Genomic DNA, 25,784 nt, shown 5'->3' on the forward strand with positions numbered 1-25,784 from the left:
TTGAAAGATAATAAAATCCAAATTGTTTCTACTGTTTACCAAGTAATACAGTCCATTAAAAGTTCCTGAACTCAGGGCCCGGTCCACAGGACCGCCAAACCCCATTTAACTCCTTAGTTAATAATGTAGCTACTTGGAATGGATGCTGCACAAAGAAACCAGCAGATTGTGTCAAATCTTCACTTTGCCACAATCTGCCATCTTGAGCAGCATGGAGGCGACAGTGGAAAGGAATGACTCCCTTTAACAGGAACAAACCTCCAGCAGAACCAGAACCAGAACCAGGATGGGCGGCCATCTGCTCACAGAAGAACTGGTCCAGGTGTGATTTCTATGGGAAGAAAAACAAAGAAAAACAGATTATTGGCAGCAATAATTCCATGTATACCCCTGGAGAGCAGAGAGCGTGAAGACAGCAGCAGAGTGAGGACATGTGGACAGTTTGTCCTCGCTGCTTCTCACTCTTATCAGAACTCTGCAGCAGCAGTTTGGATCAGCACACTGCAGAAAAATGAAATGAACAAATAAGTAAACCTTATTTTAGAATTAAGGGAAAACCAATTAGCTGTGTTGTCTAAACAAAAGAAGTCAGTGAAATAATGATAAACACGCTTCAGGGACAAAATCACTAAAGCAAACAAAAAAATCCTGTTTACTGTGTTTGGTTCAAAAATTAATGTCTCAAAACATTGACTCAACCGGATCATTTCAGTAATAATCAAACGGGTTGATCAGTTAATATTCAGGGTCCTGAAACTCAACAACAGTCATGCTCCAGAAAAGCACTCTTTGTCTGAGATTAAAGAATACTTTCTCTATTTTAACACAAGTTTTATTAGATTTTAATAGCTTAAGATTTTTGTTATGTATCTTTTTCATGGTTTATAATTGACGTTTTAATAAAAGTCTAGTCTCAAATAAGAATACAGAGAGATTTAAGATCAATGTCTGCAATCCAGCTGAGGAGATTAGGTTTAATTGTACATAAGGAGAGCTGCACTCTTCAGTATATTTATATATATATGTGTGTGTGAATAAAACAACATGAGGTATAACCATCTCTGAATGATGGTGGTGGTGTTATTCTGTACGTCTGCAATCTGTGCCCCCACTCCCAAATGATCTGCAATTATCACCGTTTGGTTTCTGCTTTAACAGCATCTTTGTAAAATAGTGTTTTTGTTGTTTTTTTATGTTCTCTTCCAGCGGTTCAAGCTGCTGGGAACAGCTGTGGATTTCAGTCTCAGATGGAGTGAGCGATGATTGCCTGGCTCTCCATTTAAACCCAGAGAACCTAATTTTCTCCCATTATCACCTTCATTGTGTTTAATGCACCAGAACTTATGGTTTTCAATATATTTTAACTCTGGTTTGTTTTTATGTAATTACAGTACAATATTCCAATTATGTGTATGAAAGTTTAGATGTTATTATTTATGCCACCTAAGGAACTGTTACCTCCATGTTCCAACTCTGAAACATAACTTAATTCATCCCAAACAAGTGACCTTTAATTTTTAATTTAAACAAAATCACATTTAACAGAAGGCTTTAGCATGAAGCATTTCCATCAGCAACAGTTACTTTGCTTCAAAGTTTTTTTCCAAAAACATTTTGATTATTGTTGTTAATTAAAAAACAAGTACTGTTTTTTAATTAAAAAAAATCCCCATTTTCTGTTTTAACCTGAGTTAAAGATGGGAATTAAATGGGAGTTTTTAAATGGCATTAATTCAGAAAATCCTTACTGGTGATAGAGTTTGAATCAGACTGTGTTTGTATTAAATGATGAAGGTCTGCTGTTATTTATTATAAAGTCATGGTTTTAAACAAACCATATTTCAAATAATGAGAAGAAATGTGACAAAATATTTAATTAGTTTAGGTATTTCTATACAATATTGATTGTCTTCAAAATAATGAAGTTACAAAGAATGTTTTCCACATCATAAATAAAACCTGTATTCAGGATTATTGGTTGTTGTTCTGGTATTCTTTGTGCAGCCTCAGCTCTGATCCTCTGATTGTGAAATGATAGGTGTGGAAACTTTTCTCCTTATTTTAGACCAGTTCAACCCAAAGACTCAGATGTCCGGTTTAATCTCTACGGGTTGTTATCAGCTCATCACTCAGGAGTGGGGCTTCGACCACAGGACTGTGAAGACAATCACAGAACTTTTGTTCTTTGGTTCCTGAACAATGTTCTGGCAGATCTGGAGGAGTTTTGAATCTCTAACCTGCAGGAAGGTCCAGACACTTCTCACTGAAAGCCTCCTGGCAGAAATCTGACGTAACGTTGATGATGTCATCGTTTAGATCTGTTCATGGAAGCTCTCTGTCCATATATACAGTCGTCTCTTTTAAAGAAAGAAGGAAATGTGAGGTTTTAATCAACTGATAACAGGAATTGGATGCTTTGATCTAATTGAAGTTATTATAGTTGCTGCTTCTGCAGTTTGAGTATTAAAAGTTTCAAAACTCTCATCACCCTGGGCTGAGAAACACGTTTACATCACCACAAGAGGGCATTGACAGCATGCAGTATGTGACTAGGCATGTGAGGCTGGTAGATGAGAGGGATATGAGGAGAAAATACGAGAGAAAAAGGACGAAATAACAAGGTTGTTGGAAGCAGAGATACAAAGACAAAGTTTGGGGACAGAATGGAAAACTCTGAAGGCAGATGCAACATATGAATTAGATAAGTAGGACTGAGAAAGATGAAGGACAATGATAAAAGCACACAGAGGTCAAACCAAAAATGGGAAATAAAAAAGAAGCAGATTTATCTCATATCTGGTGAATACAGTTTTGCTTCTTCTAAATAATGTGAATCTGTCCTGTTATTTATTAAGGTTTGTTGTAAGGTGGAAACTGGGCTTCTTAAAAACTATTTGCTGCAGATCTTTACTCATTTAACATGATTCTGAGTAACTCTAAGCACCAAATAGGAGTCCATAACCTCATTCTGCATCTTGTTCTAATTGTGTTTAATTTCTGAAGTCAAAAATGTCATCAGAGGTGTCCTCACTGTTGAAGTTCTCCACACAGAAATCCTTACTTGACTAAAAATGTCCGTTTACTGAAAATGTTGATAATATTCCTTCCACCATTCTCTCTCATTTTCCTTTCACTCTCCAAATTGTCTTGTCCAAAAAGGGTTGAAACAAAGCTGTTTGTTTGCTCAGACTGTGAGTTTAGCTGTAAATTGAGTCGTTTTATTCTTGTGCTCGTGTGTAAAATTGTAAAAGATGTTCAAACAGGACACACACAGACAGATCTGTCTCCACGTCTTCTTCCCCAACTAAAAAAAAACTTGTCATGTTTTCATTCCGCCGCTGCTGACAATCCCCCACCTCATCTGACAAGTCCTATTGTTATTTTTACCTGTTATTATATTCTGCAGCTTTTCAGTTTGTAGACACAATGTGTTGCTCAGATATTTTGTGTGTCAGCACAAAAGGAACAATATTCTGTTCGCCAATCAGCTGTCGCCGCTGGCGCCTCATTGGCTGAAGGGCCGACAGGCGCAAACATACTTTTAAATTAATGCTTAAAATGTTTCTGCTTTATTGCTACATTAACTCCTTGTGTGCTATGGGGTCACTGATTTACAGCATAAATCATTGTGCTGTTTATTAAGAACACTGATGCACAAGATGGTTTAAAAATTAAAATTAGAAACAGATAATAAATTAAAAAACAGGAGGTAATTCTATTTATTAATGAGTATAAACACTGTCATGACGACAACAAGGTAAATCACACGGCACTCAGACAGAATCCTGCTAAGTAATAACCAGGAAAATGTCCTTTTTGGATCATTTATTACACACATAAACACTTAATATTACTTTAATAAAGATAAAAAGACTAAATGCATGGTCTTGAAACTGTGGTGATTTGGCTTTTGCTGGGTTTTGTTTTGATTTTATTTTAGTTCTCTGGGTTGTATTTTGGGTTTTGTTTCTTATTTTTAGTTTTATGGTTTTTGTTTTTCTTCTTGGTTCATTTGGGTTCTGTCTTCCTCATGTTTGTGCTTTTGTATTCACTCCTCCCCAGTCACCCTTTTGCTGTTTCCTGGTCATGCCCATCTCCACCTGCCCATGATTGCTCCCATACACCTGAATCCACTTACCACAATTATCCTCTTCACTTTAAAACCCGGTCATTTCTCTCCATACCTCGCTGGTCCATTGTTTAAGGTTTGTCTAAGGTTTGTCTAATGTTTGTCTAATGTTTGCTTGTTGTTTTTGCCGTTACTTCCTGGTTCTGCTACTCCGTGCTTTGCTCAGTTTATCTTTTTGTTTTGCTGCCATGTCAGCTTTTGTTTTGTTCATTCTTTGGTTTATTAAATTAGTTTCTTTTTAACATGAGTCTGCGCTCTGGGTTCGCTTTCGTCACTCCACATCATGACAGAAACTAGAAATATAAAGATTTATTTTATAATAACTAACTACTTCTGCATACTTTGTACTATTTTAGCTGTTTATACATTAAAATGGGTGTTCTGAATTAAGATTTTTGTAATTTTTATGCTTTTCAAAATATTTAACTTTATTTACAAATATTTTCCTCGGAAACACACTGAGGTCTCTTAAACTCCTTTAAAATCTGTTTTATTTGAAATCTGCTTCAACTGCTGGTCCTTTTTTGTCATTCTGTTACTTTTAGCTAATATTTGGTTACATTTCGTTTTTAAGCTTTAACAACCCAGTTACTCTCCCTTTTAGCAGAAAATTAACTTTCTCTACTTAATTCAATCTCTGAAAAAGTTGGTGGTTATGAATTTTTAACCTGAATCTCTGGCTTGAAATACGTCTTCTATCTGCTTCACTCGTGTTTCTTTTTTTTTTTTTTTTACCTTAGAAAAGCTTCTGAAGTGGGTTTTAGGTAGATTTGAACTCCTTTGAAGTGATGCTTTGAAATATGTTTGTAATGCACATCACATTAACCTCAACATGATATCACCTGAATCATCGAGAAAGAAATGAAGCCAGGATACAGACTGAGAGGTGAATGGTGGTGAATACGAACCAAACCTGTGAGAGTATTGATATTTATGTACATGTCAAACAGTCTGATGATGGCTGGACCCAGTGTGTGTGAGATCGCCTCAACGGGAAAGCTTATTATGGGGTCGAGTCGATCACAGAGCCAGCTGGAGGTTCCTCAGAGCTGCTGGGAGAGGAGAGACTGAAAGACAAACAGAAGAGGAATTTAAAGAAAAGACACCCGGGGTTTGGACACTGGATGGGTTTCAGAGACAGGCGGGTGGAGGAAATACTGGGAGGAAACACTTTAGATCAGGGGTCTCTAATCCTGGTCCTCGAGGGCCACCATCCTACATGTTTTACTTCCTTCTTTACTTCAACACACCTGATTCATGGTTAAATCACCTCTTCATGTTCTGCAGAAGCCTGTTAATCACCCATTGATTCAAATCATCTGTTTTGGAGCAGAGGAACAAGGAAAACATGCAGGATGGTGGCCCTCCAGGACCAGGATTGCCCACTCCTGCTTTAGATAATCTCACAAAACTAAGATTTAAGGAATGGATTTCAGTCTCAAGCTAGAGTTTGCCAAATGGTCCGTGCTCTTCAGCAGCCGGTCCTCGTCGAGATTTAATCTGAGTTTTCTTCAACAGTGGCTTTGTCTCTGCCGCTCTCACATAAAGCTGGGCAAACAGTAGCTGTATTTACAGGCTCGCCCATCTCAAATGGGGCTACTATTAATTTTTAATGGCACAAAGTTTGAATTTAACTTTTTAATCTGTCAAAAAGATGAAGCAACGTGTCTGTTTTTTCCCACAGGAGGACAAGGAAAATCACACCAAGAACAAACAAAAAACTCATTTAATGTTTTTTTTGTTGCCATCAATTTGCTTTTCCCCTTTTTAGTGTCCACTCTTTCTTAAACTCTTATCTGTCTCTGTTATTTATTGGCTAAAAGATTTGCAAACTGTGCTGTATGTCAATAAATAAGCACAATTATTGATCACTGTAAATGTAGTAGATATTTTTCAGTATTTTCTCCATACGACTAGTTCAGTTGATGACAGTTGCTGTGAAAAGTGCAGGTATTTTTCTGTAAGTTTACCTCAGATTAGCCTGTCATACTTGCTGTGTGGACTTGTGATTTTAAGAACTAATCTTTTTTTTTTTAACTTATCAAAAGAGAAAAATGCAGCAAAAATAAAAAAAAGCACAAGGACCACAATTACCCCAACTCCTCAAAGGCTGTAAAACCCAACAACTGAGAAATCATTATCTCTTTGTTACATTCAGAACTGCAGGGATGATTAATGTTGTTTACAAGATATTCTTAGACTTCTGAATCCTCACACACTTGACAATAATCAAATTATCATCAGAATATATATCTTGCATTCACATGAAAGAATTATAAATGTCTTCTACCCGTTTGAATCTCTCCACCTGTGATTCAGTGGATTCTGACTCATTCGGTTTCTCAGGTTCAAAGCTGCTGACAGGCAGCAAGAAAGAAAACATAAGATAACTAAACTGTGATGTTCAAACAGCTGGTTATCTTTATTTCAAATAGGCTGAACAGACAGACGTCTTAATGCTGAGTCAGCATTCGCACAGTTGTTTTCCTGTTTTTTACAATCCAACTGCTTCTGCATACTTTGTGCTTTTTAAGCCACTCCTGCATCACAATGTGCAGCTCATTGACATTTGGTTGACCTAACTTTTAAATATTTTAAAATATTTACCTTATTTACCTTCACAAAATAGTTTCTCCATGGAAATACGGGGCTTAAGTAAGTTACTTCAAAAACATTTTCATTGAAACCTTTTTCAGCAAACTACTGTTTTCCTATGCTATATTTAGCTTTTAACTGCTATTTGCTAGATTTACCTAGCCTTTTTCTACATTTAGCTGCCATTCTGATATTGCATTTTGCTGTTAGAGCTTTTAGGCTTTTGCTACGTTTAGCTCTCAGTTAATGTTCTGCATTTTTTAACATTAACGACTCAGTTTCAGCTTATTCAGCAAAGCGGTGAAGTACTCAGCTTTCACATCACATTTTTACAGAAAAAATGCCTTTTCTCTAGTTATAATTTTATTTTCTTATCTTTGACACAAATTGCATAAAGTGCCTTTACCCAAATGCTCTTAAATATCCCCTAAGCACACTCATTAAACACACTCATGTGTAAAAGACATGCACACTTTGTGTCTGTAGGTCATTGTGGTAATTAACCGATACAACAACTCAGCATGGAGTTAATTAGAAAAGCTGTCACTTCCCACAAGCCTTGCAGATATTACTGTTTCCTCAGGCTGCATCACACACACACACACACACACACACACTTTCAAACCCTGATATGCTAGTTGAAGGAAAAATACACATAATAATAAAAAAAACATCATTTGCAGACTCTTACAGACAGCAGGAATTTAGCACCTTGGTTGGGTTTAAAAAAACAATCCTATTTGTTCAGAGAAGAAGATAAATTGCCCTGATCCTTGATTTGTAATAACCTTTAACAACAACATAACTTACAGCAGCACTAGCTAACACTGACATCTTTGGTAATCCTGTACAATCCTTTACAAAGAACCATTTGAAAACCCAAAAAGTTTCAACAAATGTTTCCTCTTTTGTGAAATTAAAGACACCCAAATAAGTTAAAACAGCATGAATAGGGTTTTTTTCTTAATTTGACTTATTTTAACTTTACTCTTAGTTTAGTTCCTTCAAAGTAAAATGAAGCTGCTTTTCAGTTTTTATTTGTGGCACCTTATTTGTTTGTAAAAAATGCCGCTCTTTCTTTAAACGTGAAACCATATGATGGGTCGTATTCTAATTTTTTCATTTGTCTTTATAATGTTGTTGAACCTTTGTTAAAATGATTGTCTGGTTTTAAAGTGTCTGACAATAAAAACCTTGAGTGAGTTTTACAAGTTTTGAGTTGATAATAGGTAAAAGAAGAACAAACAGCTGGAAACTGTTGGGTTAAGACAGAGCAGCTGGAGAAAGGAAGCTGGAACGAAAGTGTTGTTAATCCTGCAACTGATATTCTAATACTGTGCAACCCGAAGCTAATGATTCTGGCAGGGAAAAGATCTGAAGCTGGCAAGCATAAGGAGAAGCTCACCAGCTTGCCAAAAGTAAAATCCCCCGTCACATTTTCACTCTGTTATCATCCGAACAGAAACGCACAGACCTGTCAAACACCTGCTATGAATCCAGAAAAGGGCCTGGAATTCAGGTAATTGCAGAAGTTCTTTTTAGCTTTGTGAAAAAAGAAAGCCTTTTTATTGAAATAACTTCAAAAACAAAAGGTAAAGCAGCTTTTGGGTTTATAGTAGGTTGGACTAAACCAATCAGATCAGAAAAGCGTTCCAGTAAATCAAACATTTTCCATATTTTGTTGTTGTTCTTCACTGAAGAGAGACTTTCCAACTTTGATCCAACAAACTGCTGTGATGTCTAAATCCTGTCTAAAGCTGCCAGCACCCGACGCTGATCATTCTGAAACAAGTGTCCCTTTGGCACAAACACACGGCCCCCGCAGGCGGCCATGATGGATTCCCTCATGAGCGTGATCTCATAAAGCTCCCCGAAATCCAGCTGGCCTGCAAGCTTAACTGCAGTCATCCCAGGAAAGTATAATTATAATAAACAAATAGAAATGTGATCTGACAATGATAAGTTATTTCAGACACAGAAAGATTATAAGAACTGAACCTGTTGGCACTTTCTGATTTATGAATTGGTGTTTTGACCCTTCAGGTCGAGCATTCGGCCATAGGTGTCTGGAAATGTTTGATTTCTCACGAAATGATTGGAGCTGAAGAACGATACATAACTAAGAAAAAAAGGCCAAAAGCATGTGATTAGGAGAGCAAGACGTTCTTGTAATCATTGTGACTTGTGGGGGTGTTTATTGACTGGGAACACATTGGTGTCTTCGGGTCGATCGGACCCGGTACGGAGTGAAGGATTGTTTCGTGAATGCATCTGGACTTCCATGCAGTCCTCCAAAAAGCTAACAAAGCAGAGGTGCTGGAGAGCAAACAGTGGTCAAACGGTGATTGATTGAAGTTTCAAACAAGCTGACAGTTAACAATTTTACCACAAAGTAGAAGAAAACAAGGTGAAATTTCTAATGCTGGAAGATGAATCAAAAACAATAAAAAGTGTCACGAGCAGCTCAGACACTTTTATTACTCACCACTTGTCTGTAAGCAAAATATTTCATGAACCTGTGTGCATCTGCAACTGATTACCTTTCAGATTCAATCTGATTTAAAATGGCTGCCACAACTAATCGAATTTATCAAACACCGAATCGCTACAGCGCTGCCAGTTTTACAGACGCTGAGTTGAAATTTGGAGGTAATATCCAGTAATCTGAAGCTGGACACCGGCTCCACCTCCTCATCTCCCATCATCAGGGAAAGGTGCTCCTCCTGTCTTCACCTGAAGTCCACAAGAAGCTGAGAAAGAACTTTATTTTATTAGAGTATTGTAAGTAACTAGATAAAAAAATAGAAAAAAGAAGCATGTGGTCTGTGTTCACTCTGTCAGATTCTCCTGCTTCACTGCAAACCGTACCGGATGACGTTTATTAGACCCAGCTTGTTCATTCATTAGGTTCAATCCTTTCAGCTGTTTGGATTATAGGAGGTAAAATAAGGGTATTCTGTGTGTGTGTGTGTGTGTGTGAGCTCTGGAGTGCCACAATGTGTGACCGACTGCTCAACATTATCTCAGCTGCACACACCTTCTTGCTCCTCTCATGACCCATTTAACTTCTTTGGTGCAAAGAAACACACCGTCCAAAATGTCACTCAGGGATTGTGTGTGTGTGTGTGTGTGTCTGTGTGTGTGTTTTAACAAAGTTATAGTGCTGCTCTTTTTTTCCACAGGTATTTTTAAGGTTTAATATGTCTGTATGCAGATAATTAAACGCGTGCTTGAATTTAAAGTGAAATGCTGGCATATTTCACTGTTTTGGTTTTGTGTTTTAGATTAAATTATCACATGCTTGGAAAGAAAAAAAGCTGTCTAAAATAACTGTGTTAATATTAACACTCAACATAAAATCAAGGTTACGCTTAAGATTTCTTAAAGAGCTGCGTGTGGCTTTCTAAAACTCAGTTTTCCCACTAAAAAACAAAACAAGCTAAAGTTAAATCAACAGTGTGATGTTAGGATGAGAGCACTAAGATCTGTTCTTAGTTTCTAAACTTCCTCCCAGTTCAATAAAATCCTCTGAAGCTGAGAAACTAAAGTTTGAACGTCTTGTTAACTTGTTTGATTTGAGAGGAATGAGACGGAAATGAAAAGAATCAGTCTGGACTGTTCAGACTCTCCACAAAAGCTGTTTAATCCTCTCCGTGTTCATCAGTGTCAGCCATGTTTCACCATCAGGAAATAATAATAATAATAAAAAAAATAAAAAAATCACCCAATAAGGTTTTTACTCTGATGTCCTGAGTTTCCACTCTGTGGTTTGCACAGCTACAGAGTTTGCCTGAAGGTATTTTATCCATGTTATTGTTTGTTTTCTTCTGTTATTTTAAGGTGAAATGTTAGCAGCTGTTTGAATTTTAATTGAGGGTTTTTTTTAGCTACTTTGATGGCCTGTAGTGAAATGTTGTCATTAACCAGTAAACGAGTAAAATGGTGATTGGCTAAAGCTTTTATGTTTTTAAAAACCTGTTTTTAAAATATCATCTTGTCTCGTTCTTGTATCTCATTTGTCCCGGCTTGTGGAATAAATGCTGCCTTACACTCGTATTGTTAATTGTTTCTAATCTCCTCTTTCAGTTTGGAAATAAGATGCTGGAGGCTCACAGAGATGGTGAGGAGAATATTGAACTCGGTGGTACTCTGATGTCGGGACATCGTTCACCCTCTGTGCCGTTGTTGGAAGGATTCATGGTTTCTGTTTCTACTCCAGAAAATTACATTTTTGCTCGTTTTGTTTTGGTTCAGTTCACATTGTGGGAGAAAACTAAACAAACCAAGATAATTCAGATTTATTTCAGGTAGCTAGGTGTGTTTTACTGCTACAGGAAACTAGCTGTGAACTCACTGAACTTGCAGTAAATCATTCAAATTTCTGAAACAACTTTTATCGTCTTGCAAACATGCGGTGACGCACGCCGTTGGCTTCTGCAGCCGTTTTCCTCCAGACAACTGCTGCTCTCAGCACACTGGCTTTATTGTGCCTGTAATTCTATTTTAAAAGATTTTTGTTATAATTCTGGATGGACTGCTTATTACTCAAACTATTTGCACACAGTTTGGCTGGCTGTGGCAAGTCGAGGCAAATCGCATTAAACAAACCAGGAGAAAATGTCTTCCTCCACCTGCTTCTCCTCATCCATCTTCTCTCTGTTAGTTTTCAATCCCCTTTTTCTGTTTTCGCCTTTCACAATCTCTCCCCTCAAGGCTTGACTCCCCTCAGCACACCCCACAAACTCTCAGTAAAAGTTTTACTCTGACAGAGCTGAACTTCTGAAACACATCCTGGGTTTGGTTTCGACCTGCTCACTGTGTGCATCTGAGCCGATTTCTTCTGAACCTGATCAGCTGGAACTCAGAGACAGAAAGTCACCGGGAATATATTTGGCTGCATGTGTTTGAGTTTATAGCAAGAAATAAAAAAGCAGAGTGGAAAGAATGTGCGATCTGTGATTGTTCCAATAATTCATCCTTTTCATTCATCACCTTTGTCTTCTTTTGTTTTATTAGATCTTTCCAGTCAAATGGTAGATTTTTGTGATGTTCCTCATAAAAAAGCGCAAGTTTTATTTTATTTTAGACGTGTCTGTCTGACTATTAGTTCCTCATTGTGCAGAGGTACGCTCTTACAGCTCCGATGTGACTAAAATGCTTTACAGCAGACAAGTTAAACGGCACATCTACGTGCATTTTATAACATTTCTTTAGACACTCTGCGGAAAAATCGTGTTTTCAAATCAAATTTCAAATTCATGTCAGTAACGTGTGAGCAACTTTTCCACCACTTGATTAAAAATAAATAAATAAAGGGGGGGCATTTTGGAGGATTTAGATATTTACCACATTAAAAACAAAAAAAATAAATCAGTTTTGAAACAGGCATTTAGGCTTTAAGGTCATTTTAAACAAGGAAGTTTGATATTTTACTGAAAGTAGAAAAAGGTAAAACAGTAAGGCATCACCAGTATGTGAACCTTTTATTCTAGCAGAAGTTATGACACATTTCTGAAGAAATGACATCATCATGAAGACCTTCAGTTAGTTTAATTGAACGCACATTCTGTCATGAGATCGGTTTGCTTTTCTTGCAGATTGCTCCAATTTTTCCCAGAAAAGCTGATCATACATTTCCCTTTTCTCCAGTGATGCAGTTTGTTCGACTACGGATTCAGTCTACAGTCTTAAGATTTGTTTTCCAACCTGACAAGCATTTATATTTTCTGGCATTTTAAAAAGGTCAGACTTTAACAGATTCCTTTTAAAGTAAAACTGGCCAACTTCTTGTATTAAACTGTCACGTCTGACGTTCATCAATACTTTTATTTAATTGTTTTGTCTTGTTAGACCTGTGTGAATAATGCTGGTTTTACAAACTGCCAAACACCAGCGTAATGCTGTAAAAGTAGGCGGCAGACAACAACAGGGAAGTACACATGCACATATTGTGTGCACGTCAGCTTGGGAATAATTTGTGTTTTTTTGCAGCATAAGATTTGAATGTAGAGTCTATGATTGGAGCTGTCAGAAGAAAAGCCCTGGCATAAAGAGGAAGAAACGAGCAGAAACTAAAAGTGTGTTGGATAACAATTCTTATGACAAGCTCAGAGTTTGGAACATTTAGAGCCGTTCATGATCTGCAATCACAGCAACTGGTTCTGAGAATCCTTCAGGGTGAGAAGGAAACAACCTGACAGCCAAGTGTTTCTCCAGAATTTAGAGAAAAAGTAAAAGTACACTCAGGCAGCCAATCACTCCAATATGAGCTTTGAGTCCTCAGCTTGTGGTGATTGATGTTCTCACCGACTTCAGTCTGTGTGTGTGTGTGTGGGTGTGTGTGTCAACACAGAGAACCGTGCCCAACTTTAACTTCCTTTAACATTAACTTCCAGATGAAATGTGCAAACTTTGCTCAGATCTGTTTTCCCATCATGCAACACACCGACATGAACGCATCAGAAGCAGAAGCAGCTCAGGCTCATTCACATCAAAGTCTTCTCCAAAACTAAGTTCCTTGACATTAATTAGCTCCAGAAATGTTTCTTTTTCTGTATCACCAGAAGTGTGCTCGAGGAAACATGAAGCTCGAGCATCTTAGGTGTCAGGAAATCCATCAGGATGACACTTCATCACTTCACTCTGTTTTACATCACAATACAACGCAGAACCTTTACACAATCCTACATGTTACACGTCAGGCTTTGTTTGACAAGAAGGCGGAAAAACTAAATTGAACAATAAAGTAGGACAGACAGATAAGACAAGACAGGCAGGAAGCAAGAAGGCAGATTTAATAAAGGCAGATGAGTAAAAGTAATGCTTTTCTTGATCCTGATGTGGTGGCATTTTGTGTCAGAGATGAGAAAGTTGTAAAGTGAACCAGGAAGTAAAATTAACTTTGAACTCTTAGCTCAGGGTTGTAGTAAACATCATTACTTTCCATTTTGCTTTTATATAAATCAGATGTGTGTGTATATTCTATTTATTTTAATTTATTTCAGGAGCAATAAATCACAACAAATCATCTCAGGATCCTAAATATTTACAGGTTTAAATCAGATTCAGCTACAAACAGTTCAGTTCAGCTTCTTTAAGTTCAATACTGAGCCTTTCAGGCCAGTTTATCCCAAACAAGCAGTTTATTCTACTTATGATCTAATTCAGTGGAGTCAGAATTGGTAATTTATGTTTAAAAAAGCCAATTTATAAAACAGATAAAAAGTCTAAGAAAGATCAAATCTTTATTTTGATTCAATTTCTCATCCTGAGAAAAGAACAGGAACCAAAGATCAAAAGTTGAGAGTTAAAACTTCAAAATAAAAGCAGAGCTGGCTGAGAGTTAATAGTAACTGGCTGCTCCTAACCTCTTTGGTTCATTACATGCATGTTTTAGTGGTTTAGGACCAATAAACAGCAAATTTTTCTTTGAAACACTCCCCAATTTCCCATCAGCTACTCCATCAAATATGAACACATCCAGTTTTTCTAACAGCCTTTGAAATAAAAAAAAAGGGTTAAAAACAAAAACGACTGTCCTGGATGACTGAGAATCTACACCAGCCTCTGAAATTCTCCTGTGAGACTCTGAGCTGCGGTGAATACAATAACTTCTTTAACGCTGTTTCTACTCCTGTTTACATGTAAACCTTAGAACTCATAAACTTAGATCAACTTAAAACTTCTAAAGTTCTAAGTAAGGTGTTCAACATTTATGCATGTATGCTAACAAAAGGGCTGCAGCTGCAAACCTGCTACACCTCGATTTACCTGTAGTCTGGAGATCAATATCTCATTTCTGTATCCAAATCTCCGTCTGTTGTTTGCTTCAGAAGATCTGATGTATTCACTTGCATGGTTTGCACAAACTTAAGATGTAATATATTTGTATTATAACTATATATTAAGACTGCCCAGATTTTCAGTCACTGTGACCGATGCTGCAGTGGTTTGAATGAGATTCTTGCAAAAAGCACTCGTTTATCATAATTACCTGTTTTATTGGGCTGAGTTATTCTAAGTTGTCATACATGAATTGGCAGAACAGGGAAGCTCATATTTTTTCCACTCGTATTTTAAAAAATAATATTTTTTCTCCTTCTGATGAATGGTTTAAATGTTTAAAATTGGTTCCAGGATTAAAAAAATAAATAAATAAGAATTCTACTCCTCGGCATTTTTAACTACGAGGGCTTCACTTTATCATCTTACGATGGTTGCTTTTGCTTAGTTGTCTAATCATGAAAAACTTGTGTCTAATAGATGACCTCATTTATTTCTTTATTCCCACTCTCTGCTGTAACTCTTGTCCAACTGGCTGAAAGTCAATTTCCTGCCTCCTTTTTCAGCTCTCCTACATTTACAGGTTTCTCTGTGTGCCGTCACAAGTTAACACAGCTGACTGGTATTGTTCTCAGCCGGCAAATGACCTGCCAGTGTTTAATCATCCAGTCCATCAATCTAAAGTCCAAGGAATAAAAAATAAATAAAACTTTGGGTGAATTCAGAGCAGAGTCAGCCTGAAAAGAGGCCATGAGTTTCAGTGTTTCTGTAGTTTTTGCCAACACGACACATGGTTGTTTTGATGAGTCCCACCCAAGTGGTTTACACCAAATGCAAAGTGAATATTCTGTCAAGATCTGAAAGGTTCAGATTCAAAGTTAATCAGAAGGTGCCTGCCATCTGACTCACAGAAAATCACTACGCTGGTGAAACATTTAAATTCATCTTTACTCCATCTAAAGTCTGAAGACCCTGAAAATTCTACAGAATTACAAAAAATGTTATAGATTACGCTTAATTTGTGACGAGTCAAATTCAGATTTATAAAACAAGGACAGTTTATATAAATGAACAAATACAAAAGATTTATAAATATGCCAAATTGTAACCCGAGGCTGGTTTCCATCTGTTTATCCCTCAGCTGGTCGAGGTCGAGGTCGATGAAAATAAACTAGTTCAATTTTAGATTAGTTTGATTTTCTTTTGTTTATTAAATGTGTTCCTCAAGTTTCCACCATTAACATTTTTTCTGCTTACATTCACAGATTTGTTCCTGTGTTTGTAAAAACAAGCCAGACTTAGTTTAAAAAGAAACTGCACCTCACAGCACTTCTGTGTCTTTGTGCTGCTGTGTGAAAAAACGGCACATTTTAGAAACACCTTTTATTGTAGCCAGCCTGAGGCACACCTGTGCAGTAATCATGCTGTCTAATCAGCATCTTGATATGCCACACCTGTGAGGTGGATGGATTATCTCAGCAAAGGAGAAGTGCTCACCAACACAGATTTATACTAATTTGTGAACAATATTTGAGAAAAAAAGGCCTATTGTGAGTTCAGCTCCTGAAAAATGGGAGCAAAGAGAAAAGTGTTGCGTTTATATTTTTGTTAAGTGTATGTATATGTGTGTGCATATCTACCTACCTACCTACTTCTATCTGTGTCAGTGTTACAATTTTTGAGCAGTTTTTCTGTTATTGTCCAGCTAACTTTGCAGCAGCAGCATCTGAAACTCTGAAACAAGGTGGAAAAAGTCCGCCTACGTTATTAGATGTGACCTTTTAGCACCACTGCCTCTCTGCACCGTAGAGGAACAGTTTCACTTTTAATCAGATATCTACTGTATGAGTGAGGCATTAATGAGTCACTCCTGATCTGTGTATGTGTGTGTGGAGTTTAAGCATGTGAAGTGTAAATTGCAATGATTAATTCACACTTCAACATGATGAGTTTGGTAATCAGTTCATGCAGAGTGTCACTGACGGCCTCAGTTTTTCTCTCTTATCTTGTTATGAGTCTTTGAACGCCTCCCTGGCATCAGAAAAGTATCTCTTTCTCTGAATGAATTAATGAAAGACACATTTGTGTAGTAATGCTGGGAGCAGTGGATGATGCCTTTTTATTCATTGTATGAGAATTGAATTAAATTAAAGTGTAAAAGACAAAAGTGTGAAAGTATAAATGCAAACCTGGATGAATACCAAACTACTCCCTATGTGTTTTTTCTTTCTTTTTTTAATTTCTGCGTTCAGCCACATGCTGCTGGATGAAGTCTCCATGTCTCTTATAGATTTGACTTCCTGGATGTTTTGTCTTATTTGATAGTCTATGTTTAAATGGGTGCACCTATGTTTTAAAAAACAAAACACTTAAACAATACTTTTGGCGTTTGGAAGATATGATGATAGTTTTTAGTGAATGGACTGAGGTTTGTTTAGCAGTGAATGAATGCTTTTCACGACGCCCTTGGCTATGAAATGTAATTTATTTATCTATATTTCAGCTCTCAGTTCAAAACTTTTGTTGGGTTTTTTAATCAGAGTATTAATCAGCCCCTTATATAACGTTCTGTTCAGCCTATAGAGCGGCCGTCGTACATCTGCAGTGGTTTGAATTTCCTTTAACACACTTCAGTTGTCAGGAAAAAAATGGTTTTAGGTCTGGGAATGTGCTGACAAAGCCACATGCTGAACTGAGTCTATTTCTGTCTTTTTGACTTCAGAATGGGAGAGATCTGAGGACAGTCCTTTCACCGCTCCAGCTGCCTGCACGTCTGCAGCTGACCTCCTATTCATATTCAGCTTGAGTTTATTCTCACACCAAGCTTTCTTTTCAGATCAACTTCTTGCAATGACATCCTGCCTGTTAAAAACACACTTCTCTTTTAAATGCTGTAACACCGTAGGAGAGTAATGATTTCATTTTGGTACCTTGAGATTACTGACACTAAATGTACCTTCAGCATTAATACAGTTCTCTCAGCTTACATCCTTACCAGCTGCAATGCAAAGTGACAAAAGTGTCACTGTTTATGGTTTTGGAGGACCCAACCCCAGCACTAAGAAGAGATTCAGCTGAAAAGAAACTAAATTAGGTGCTGCAGAGTCAGGAAATGTCCCAAACAAAGTTCAGAACAGAAAATACAATGAGACAGGTAACAGAGAAGTCTTGTCACAGAAAATGGTACAAATGTTGGCAGCAGACTAAAACGAGGATGTTACAGGAAACCAGGTAACAAACAGGTGTGGATACATTTGTTGTAAAGAAACACAACTGAAACTTCTCCCAGAAACTTTAGGGCTTGTCAGCATGCATTTTGTTTTTTCTGTCAGCAGTAAAGTCTTCCTCCGTGGATCCAGATATGATTCATGAAATCTGAGCCTTTACCTTTAACATGGATATGTATAATCTTCTTCCTGAGCTCAGACAGCTCTCACCTTTCCTCTCTCTGCTCCATCTTCAGTGTGGTGAACACAACCAAACCAAACCGCCCCGCGGCTGTTAAAATTAGGCTGAACGTCTGATGAAAAGCTTGAACGTACCTGTGATACAAATTAGACTATAACAGTTAAAAACATGACTAGAATTTCAAAAATGAATCGTCTCTTTAAGGGGACCAACAAATCCATCCATCCAGTCTCTTGGACAAATACATTAGTCCAACTAAGTAAATTAAGCATTTTTTAATTAACTTTAAGGGACCCAGAAGTATTTATCCATCCATGTCTGTATTCTGAGGGCCATAAAGACCAAACAAAGAGCAGGCATCCTAATTAGTACCTGAAGCCAGGTGTGAGCTACATCATTTGGTTCCTCTTCCTCGTTTAGAACTAATGATATGTAATTTGCAAATAAACTGGAACATTTCGTATTAGTTATTTCTTCTTTTTAATAACTCATACAGTTCTTGACATTGGTCAAAACTGTTGATGTCATTCTGGCTGCAGCCAATCACGTCAGGTAACATTCAAGGATTATACCATTAGGTTATGAAAGGGGGTCGAGTGGTAGAGTCTGTGGAGAAGAAAAGAAACAAGCATCTCAATACATTCATAAATCATTACAGAAGCAGCTGGAATAGAAATAAAAAATTATATCAAACTTCCAACATCTCATAGGATTTAATAAGACTTTTTTCTTTTTTATGTCCTCATTGCCAAATGCTTCTACAAGGGAACTTTCAGTAAGTTTTTTTATGCTTATAGGTCTTTAGACTTTTTTTTTCTTTCACCATGCATTCATTTTCTTCAAATAATATGAACCAGTCATAGCACAAAGCAACAAAACTTTGCCCCACAAAACTCACTATTCCTCTGTGAGCTCAGACATTTCCATCTCTAAAAAAACTTTCTATGAAACATACCCAGAGAGGGAGAAAAACCCACATTTTTTAAGTTCTCCTATATCATGAATTTCTTAAATAAAGTCTGTATCTGGGTCAAATACAGATCTGTATTTATACTGAGCGTGACTAGGAAAAAATCAGTTAAAACTAATGCGTTTTCAGAATTCATCAGACAAGGAAAAACTTTCCACCAGGGAACAGAGCTATTCTGGTAACTGTCACTTGAGTTATTATGTGCAAATAATTTTCATCTCATTTAACTTGCATTCTTGGAAAGTTATATTTTTCACCAACCTCACTGTGTCTTTTTATTAATGTCTGCAAAGGTCTTTCAAAGCCAGGTGACTCAAGGCACAGTGACCCTCAATAATCACCATGGAGGGACTTTTAATTCCTTGGTAGCAATCGATTCTGTCAGGTCTCACACATTTCAAAGGATGAGAAATTCCCCAGAGGATCAAAGTGCATGGACAGATCTTAGGTCAGTAATTAAAAAGCAAGTCTTGAAGACCTGGGATGAGTTTTTATCAACATTACCTGTGGTCATATCCTGTGTGTGTGACTGGACAAGGTTGGGTTTGTATAATACAGAACACATCTGTGAGGCTACGTGTCATTTTGTATTCGGTGAAGCTTAGCAGAAATGTTCATGGAGCGTCTCACCTTCTAAAACATTCCAGGGTTCTGCGTGTTTATGTCCTTCCCTCCAACGCAAATGATAAACTTATTATGGAGAAACACGAAGCAGAGATTAAACATCAGAGGACAACAAGCTGAGAGAAAAGAAAACGAGAAAAATCACATTTTCTGCTAAAATGCAACGTGAATGCTGAGCGCAGAAAGTCAGCTGAAATTTAATGAAGCTGAAGCTGAGATTTTAAAGATGTTAGTTAGAGATAAAAGCAGCATCACACTAAAAACTGAAACTAGCTAAAAACGGAGCTAAAAGCTAAACGTAGCATAAGAGGACAAAAATAGAGCAAATATGTTGAAGTAGATTTTAAAGAGAAGAATGTTTTTCATGGGGAAAATGTAATTATAGTTAATTTGAAAAGTTTCAAAGATACAAAAACCAAACGTCAGAGCTTCTTCTGAATCAGCTGAACATTTAGATTTATGAACAGCTAAAATAGCACAAAGTAGCAGAACTGGTTAGATTACAAAAAACATACAGAGAAACAAAACAAACCAGGAGAACAATAGTGCGATTCAAACAGGAAGAGGGAAAATGTGGAGGTCAGATGAGACTGTTAAATGTGCATTATATTGTTTAGGAACGTAAACCTGCGCCATCAACAGAGAACAAATTACTTTTTTTATTGTGGGAACAAATTATTTAATCAGTTGCTGTCTTTGACTTTGGTCTAAAATAGGATTTTAAAAGAAAATGGAAACTGTTTACACAAACTTTGTAAATAATTTCTGTAATATTAGGTAACATGGTGACATCTGTTTGCTCTCGGAGGACGTGTTAAGGATGACACTTGGCTACTACCACATCAAACTTTAGCTATTTTTGTCTTGGTTAAGGTCGAGTTGTTGTTGTCAACTCACATTCTGACAGTTTCATTAAAATTAATCCAATAGTTTATTAGATATTTTGCTAACAGAGCGAATAGAAAGGCAAAAACACTACCCCACCTGTTGTCTTCAGCAGCAGGCAATTATAAAAATAATATTTCTGACTGGGCAACATTTATTGAAGCTATTTCTACGTCAAGCTTACGTCAGCCCACCTTCCCTTTAATAAATATTCTATTATTGCTTTAATTACCTTTTATTTGTGTTTTTTTTTGTGCTTCCTTTTTAGAATAACTATTCCAGGCCATGCTTTTCTTGTTTTTGTGTTCCCTTCCTGCCCCCGCAGCCATGTTTAAAAAACGGATTGGGAAACCCATTTCCACCAGAACAGCGACAGAAATGCATGTATGAATTTTTCACAAAGTTCTGGCATCATTTCCATTTCAAAGTGGGATGCATCACCATGACAGCTGAGCAGAAGCTTGATGCTTTTGAACACATTACCATGAGACGTGGTGTTAAAAGGGATGTTGCTCATTTCGTGTGTTTTTCTGACATCTGGCTAAAATGGTAAAACGGGGAGGATGGGATAAAATTGAAGGTGATGAAAGAATGGATCAGAGCGGGAGAGAGGAATAGATTGGTAGAAACAGGAAAGATTGAGGCAGATTAAAACTAATTTTAGAAAGACAAAAACAAAAGAGACATGGCAGATTAAAGTTTGACAGGATGACAAAAAGTATATGTTTGAGTGTGACAAACCAAAGAGAAACAAAGAGCTAGCACCTTGCTGGCTTCAATATATATATATATATATATATATATATATATATATATAATTTTATTTATTTATTTTTCCCGGAAACAACTGACAAAGCAAAGCAGCGGCTGAGAGTTTTGAAGCTCAGATGTGGGGGTGTTGCAGTGAGGAGGTGTTCTGGTGTGCATGAAGGGAGCGAGAAAAAGGAAAGGAGGGGGAGTTACATGTGCAGCCTCTCCCTGTCTCTTCCCTCTCTCGTTACCTCTCTGAGTCTCTCATCGTTTCGGTCACTGGATTTTTTATTTTTTTTGGTGAGCTGAAGAAGAAGAACAGCAGAAAAGGTAAACAGAGAGAAACAAAGAAGACGATGGGTGACGTGTGAAAGCCGGTGCTGCGCTGGAACGGGAGGAAAACTTAGGCAGTACCACTGTGGAGAGCAAGAAGAAAGGAGACAAGAACAGGAGTAGGAACGGAGGAGAAACTTATTAGCATTCAGAAAGCAGGAAGAAAGCCAACAAAACTGCAAACGAGTAAAAAAGACAAAAAGAACAAGAAAAGAGCAAGAAGATTCCAATTTAAAGACTACATTGGCAGAACTTTGCTGTCCAGGATGGACAAAGTAGAGCGAGTAATGAAGATGGTAAAGAGGATGTCGCCAAGGAAGAAGAGGAGAGAAGGAGGACCAGGAGATCTGGAGAGCCCGGACACCCTTTGTGATGAACTGTGTCGTTTCAGCCTCTGCATCACTGGTGAGAGTCTGCAGCTCCACGTGTCTGTGTGTGTTTGTGTGAAGGTGATGGCTGATAAAAGACACGGTGCCAGTGAATCATGTTTCATCTCTGCCCTGAACTTCAAAATATTTTTTGTGCCTTGTTTATTGGGCTCCAGGACTGTCTGAATTCTCATTTCCAGTCTCCAAACATGCAAACCAATTCAGTCTTTTATTCAATCATGGTGGTTACAAACTCAATAATCCTCAATAATTCAATAACCTAAGGATATAGTCTGCTATGTTCATACAAAGATACAGTGCCTAAAAAGAAAAATGTATTCACCTCCTGGGATGTTTTATGTTTTATTGCTGTCATAAATCAATCGTGGTCAATAAAAATGGTCCTTCTGTACACAAAAAACAAACAAAACAAAACAAAAAACTCCTTTAATATTAAAAGCTAAGTTTGAATTAGTACCCAGGTATGAATTCCTGCTCTGTGGTATTTGTTCTTCAGAAATAGCTTCATTTTTTTTCCTGTAGAAATATATATTTTGTTTGTATACTTCTTCCTGGTCTTAGTTGTTTCTGCTATTAATTTATCAGTTAGTTCTGCCTTTTTCTGCCTATATTTATCAAGCTGTCGTTCACTAAGACAGTGATTCGCAGCCCTGGTCCTCCAGGAACCCCGTCCTGCATGTTTTAGGTGTTTCCCAGCTTTGACGCACCTGATTTGAATAATTAATATTAACAGGATTCTGCCGAACTTGAAGAGCAGAGGAACAAGTAAAACATGCAGGACAGTGGTCCTCCAGGGTTGGACACCACTGGATCACTGAGAAGTTTTTAATTTAGCTGTTGGCGTCTGAGCTCAAAGGTGGCATGTCGCTGGACTGCAAGTAGGGCGTCTCTGAAACGTCTCCTGAATGTCTCACAACTTTTGTGGCATCTCAACTTCCTTGAGCTACCTTTTTTAATCAAAAATTTACTTCCGCAGATTAAATCATAAATGTTGGGGGCAGCTGCTGAGGCAGGTATGAATTTTTACCTAAAAAAAAAAACTTTTTTTTTCAATTTTCTTGCATTTTTAATGGACTTTTTTCACCAACTTTTCTCCCAGCAGTCACAGCTCAGTGAGATGCCACCTTCATCAAAACACTTGTATTTTTGAAGCCATCAGCTTGAATTAACCAATCTTTAATGCGTCATTGGTCAAAAAATATCTTATTGTCTTTACAGAGGATTTGTTGATTTTTCACCCAGTTGCATCACAGCATGTTGGAATAAACGCCTTTCCTTTTCTTGAAGTTTCTCTAAAGATTTTGTAGTTAAAGTTAAATATCTGAAGCGAGCATCTTTGTCATCTGTTTGGCTTTTCTCTTCACTGTCAGGCTTTGACAAAGTTGGAAAGGCTACCATACTAGTTGTTATTCTGAGTAAATGAGTCTTCAGTCTCCGTTTATTTGGGTTTTCCTGTGAGTGTTTTACAGACCCCATGCAGTGATGTCATCAAGAATGTTTATTCTGCTACAATGGATGGAAGTTTGCATTTATTTAACGTAGCCTTAGTACACATAATACTTATCAGATTGTGCAGATATTATTTTCAGACGAAGGCTACAGTGAGATCACAGCATCAAACTGAAGATTGAGTTCAGAAAATGAAGCTTGGATTGTGAGTTAGAGCAGGAGGACCTTGCACGTGTGGAGGCATATTCGGTGGGTCACTGGATCCTGTCTAGAGCCTGATTCAGGCAGCAGGGTAACCCAAATCAAAATGGTAATTTGTTGTCAGATGGGAAAGAAAGAGACCGGTTCCTCAGGCGACAGGAGGTCGAGCCAGGAGCTCCAGACGGTGCCAGAAACCTTGTTACAACTTATACTTCCTCCAGATAAACAAGATTTATAGACTCCTCTGCGCTCCACCAGATACCAGGCAGAACCAATCTGTGGACCTCCTTAAATCATTCAATAGTGGCGACGTACCCGGCTAACATTTTATTCTTATAATTGCTGCTATTCATTTCTCTAGATTTCTTTTAAACAATGAAATGTCATCCTGAAGACAACCGTGGCTGAGCAAAGAACAACTATTTTAGGGGAAATAGTCTCACTTTTAACAAAAATAATGGTAATCTTACCATAACAACACAAGGAATTACCTTAAATCATTTAATTCTCTGATGTAGGCTGGACAGGTTGAAGTTGTCATTTTACTAGTTATTGTCAAACAATAACTAGTAAAAGGTTAAAGAAATCTGTGTTCAAACTTCAGATTGTTGAACAAAGTGAATATCAGCTTATTGAGCTAATGGAAAAATATGATTTAAACAATTTGACAGGACCAAACTGCAAGTTTTCGGTTGCAGGGACTGACGAATCAGTTTATCTAAAAATATTTTGTTGATTTTTTTTTTTCTACTCCACCGGTTTTAATTAATTGGCTCCAGCATTTAATTACCTCTTGGCTGGGTTGGTGTTGAGCCCACAGTTTGAAAGTTACCTCATGTTTTTCAAAGGCTTTTTGGAAATGGTTTGCAGAGAGAGACTTTTTTTTTTTTGTTGTTGTTGTTGTTTATTTTTTAAACTTGCTTTGATCATACAAAAACAGCTTAGTGATTAAAAAAATATTAATAAAAAGTAAAATCTGGGACCTAATTTGTGGATATATTTGCATGTTTGAGACAGGAAAGGGTGAGAACCCATTTCCAGTCCTTTAATATACACTTTAATCTTTTTTTTCTACCCATATGTTAAAAATACAGTGAGGTAATGTTAAAAGTTATAAACCAGGTGCCACCAGACACATTTGGAGGATATTATACGAAAGCACAATAACACTTGTGGGAGCTGATAAACAAGACCTTTTCAATTGGCTTTCTTTAAAAGAGTGTTAAGAGGCAATAAGGCCTCATGAAAGTAATTCTCTTTTTATATCCCCAGGAAACCAAAACCAATCTCCAACCATCTTGTACATGCACACTTGAGACTGCTTTACTGGTTGTGTTACCTTTGCTTGTTCTGTTTGTTTTGTTTTTTTCCAGGCAAACATTTCCTAGAAAGAACCTAAAAGTGGTCGGGGCCTCACTGGACATTTGTGGCGTCTCATGGAGTTTTTTTTTGTTTTTAGAGGCTTTTCCAGCCAAACAAACATAAAGACATGAAAAAAGGTCTGTTTCAAATCCAGAAAGTAAACAAAATATCTATAAATCACTGGAGACTCTGTGACATAAACAACATCTCAGACTTTTGATGCCCAAAACAAAGACGTCTTTGTCAGCGTCTCAAAGTTCCATATTAGCTGCTGATCTTGTGGCAATCTACCTCATGACTGAAACTTACAGCTTCCTATAAATTATTGGTAGCAATGCATAATACAGCCCAGTACTTTGGGGGTACATAGCTGATACTTATGGAGTAAGTACCTGGTACCTATGGAGCCTGGGCTGTACTCTGAGGTGAATTGTTACCCTCTACTTACAGGATATGTACCTGATACTTAATGGTTTATACGTGATACTTGTGAGGTTGATACCTGATACTTAGGAGGTACAAACCTGGTACTTACCTGATACCTACAAGGACCTGGCTGTATTATGAAGTGTCTGTTACTGTGTATTTATAGGGTACATACCTGGTACTTACCCTGTAATTAACAGGCTGTATGCTATATTATGTATTGTCTTTGGACAGCCAGTGTGTGTATGTTAGAGTTTATGCAGAATAACTACATGAGCACCATCCACTCCTAGAAGTACATAGCTCTTCCTTTAAGCTTAAACAAAATCATATATATATCTGTGTCAAAACATGATGGCTATGCAACACATGAATAGCAATACATCCATCAAACATTTTAATTTGTGTGAGGACTACAGATTTGGCCCACAGCAAAATTTCAAATGAACCTTTTCCAGGTTGTTTTGGAGGAAGGTGAGGG

General features: G+C 37.3%; 1 protein-coding gene across 3 annotated transcripts in view; it reads left to right on the plus strand.

Annotated features, from left to right (window-relative positions):
* The window catches only part of grip2b (glutamate receptor interacting protein 2b), a 191,931-nt gene that overhangs the window by 60,156 nt on the left and 105,991 nt on the right, over positions 1–25,784 (plus strand). Inside the window, exon 1 of one of the 3 annotated variants that reach the window (XM_017429260.3) lies at positions 21,333–21,881. The exons of 1 other annotated variant lie outside the window; for it this stretch is intronic. In XM_017429260.3, the coding sequence (XP_017284749.1) occupies positions 21,743–21,881 (139 nt within the window). In that variant the 5' untranslated portion in view covers positions 21,333–21,742. Of the gene's footprint in view, positions 1–21,332; positions 21,882–25,784 lie in introns of those variants that run through there. One more of the 3 variants, XM_017429259.3, reaches the window with a different exon arrangement.

The sequence above is a fragment of the Kryptolebias marmoratus genome, linkage group LG4 (genome assembly GCF_001649575.2).
Source record: "Kryptolebias marmoratus isolate JLee-2015 linkage group LG4, ASM164957v2, whole genome shotgun sequence".
In the NCBI taxonomy this organism is placed as follows: Eukaryota; Metazoa; Chordata; class Actinopteri; order Cyprinodontiformes; family Rivulidae; genus Kryptolebias; species Kryptolebias marmoratus.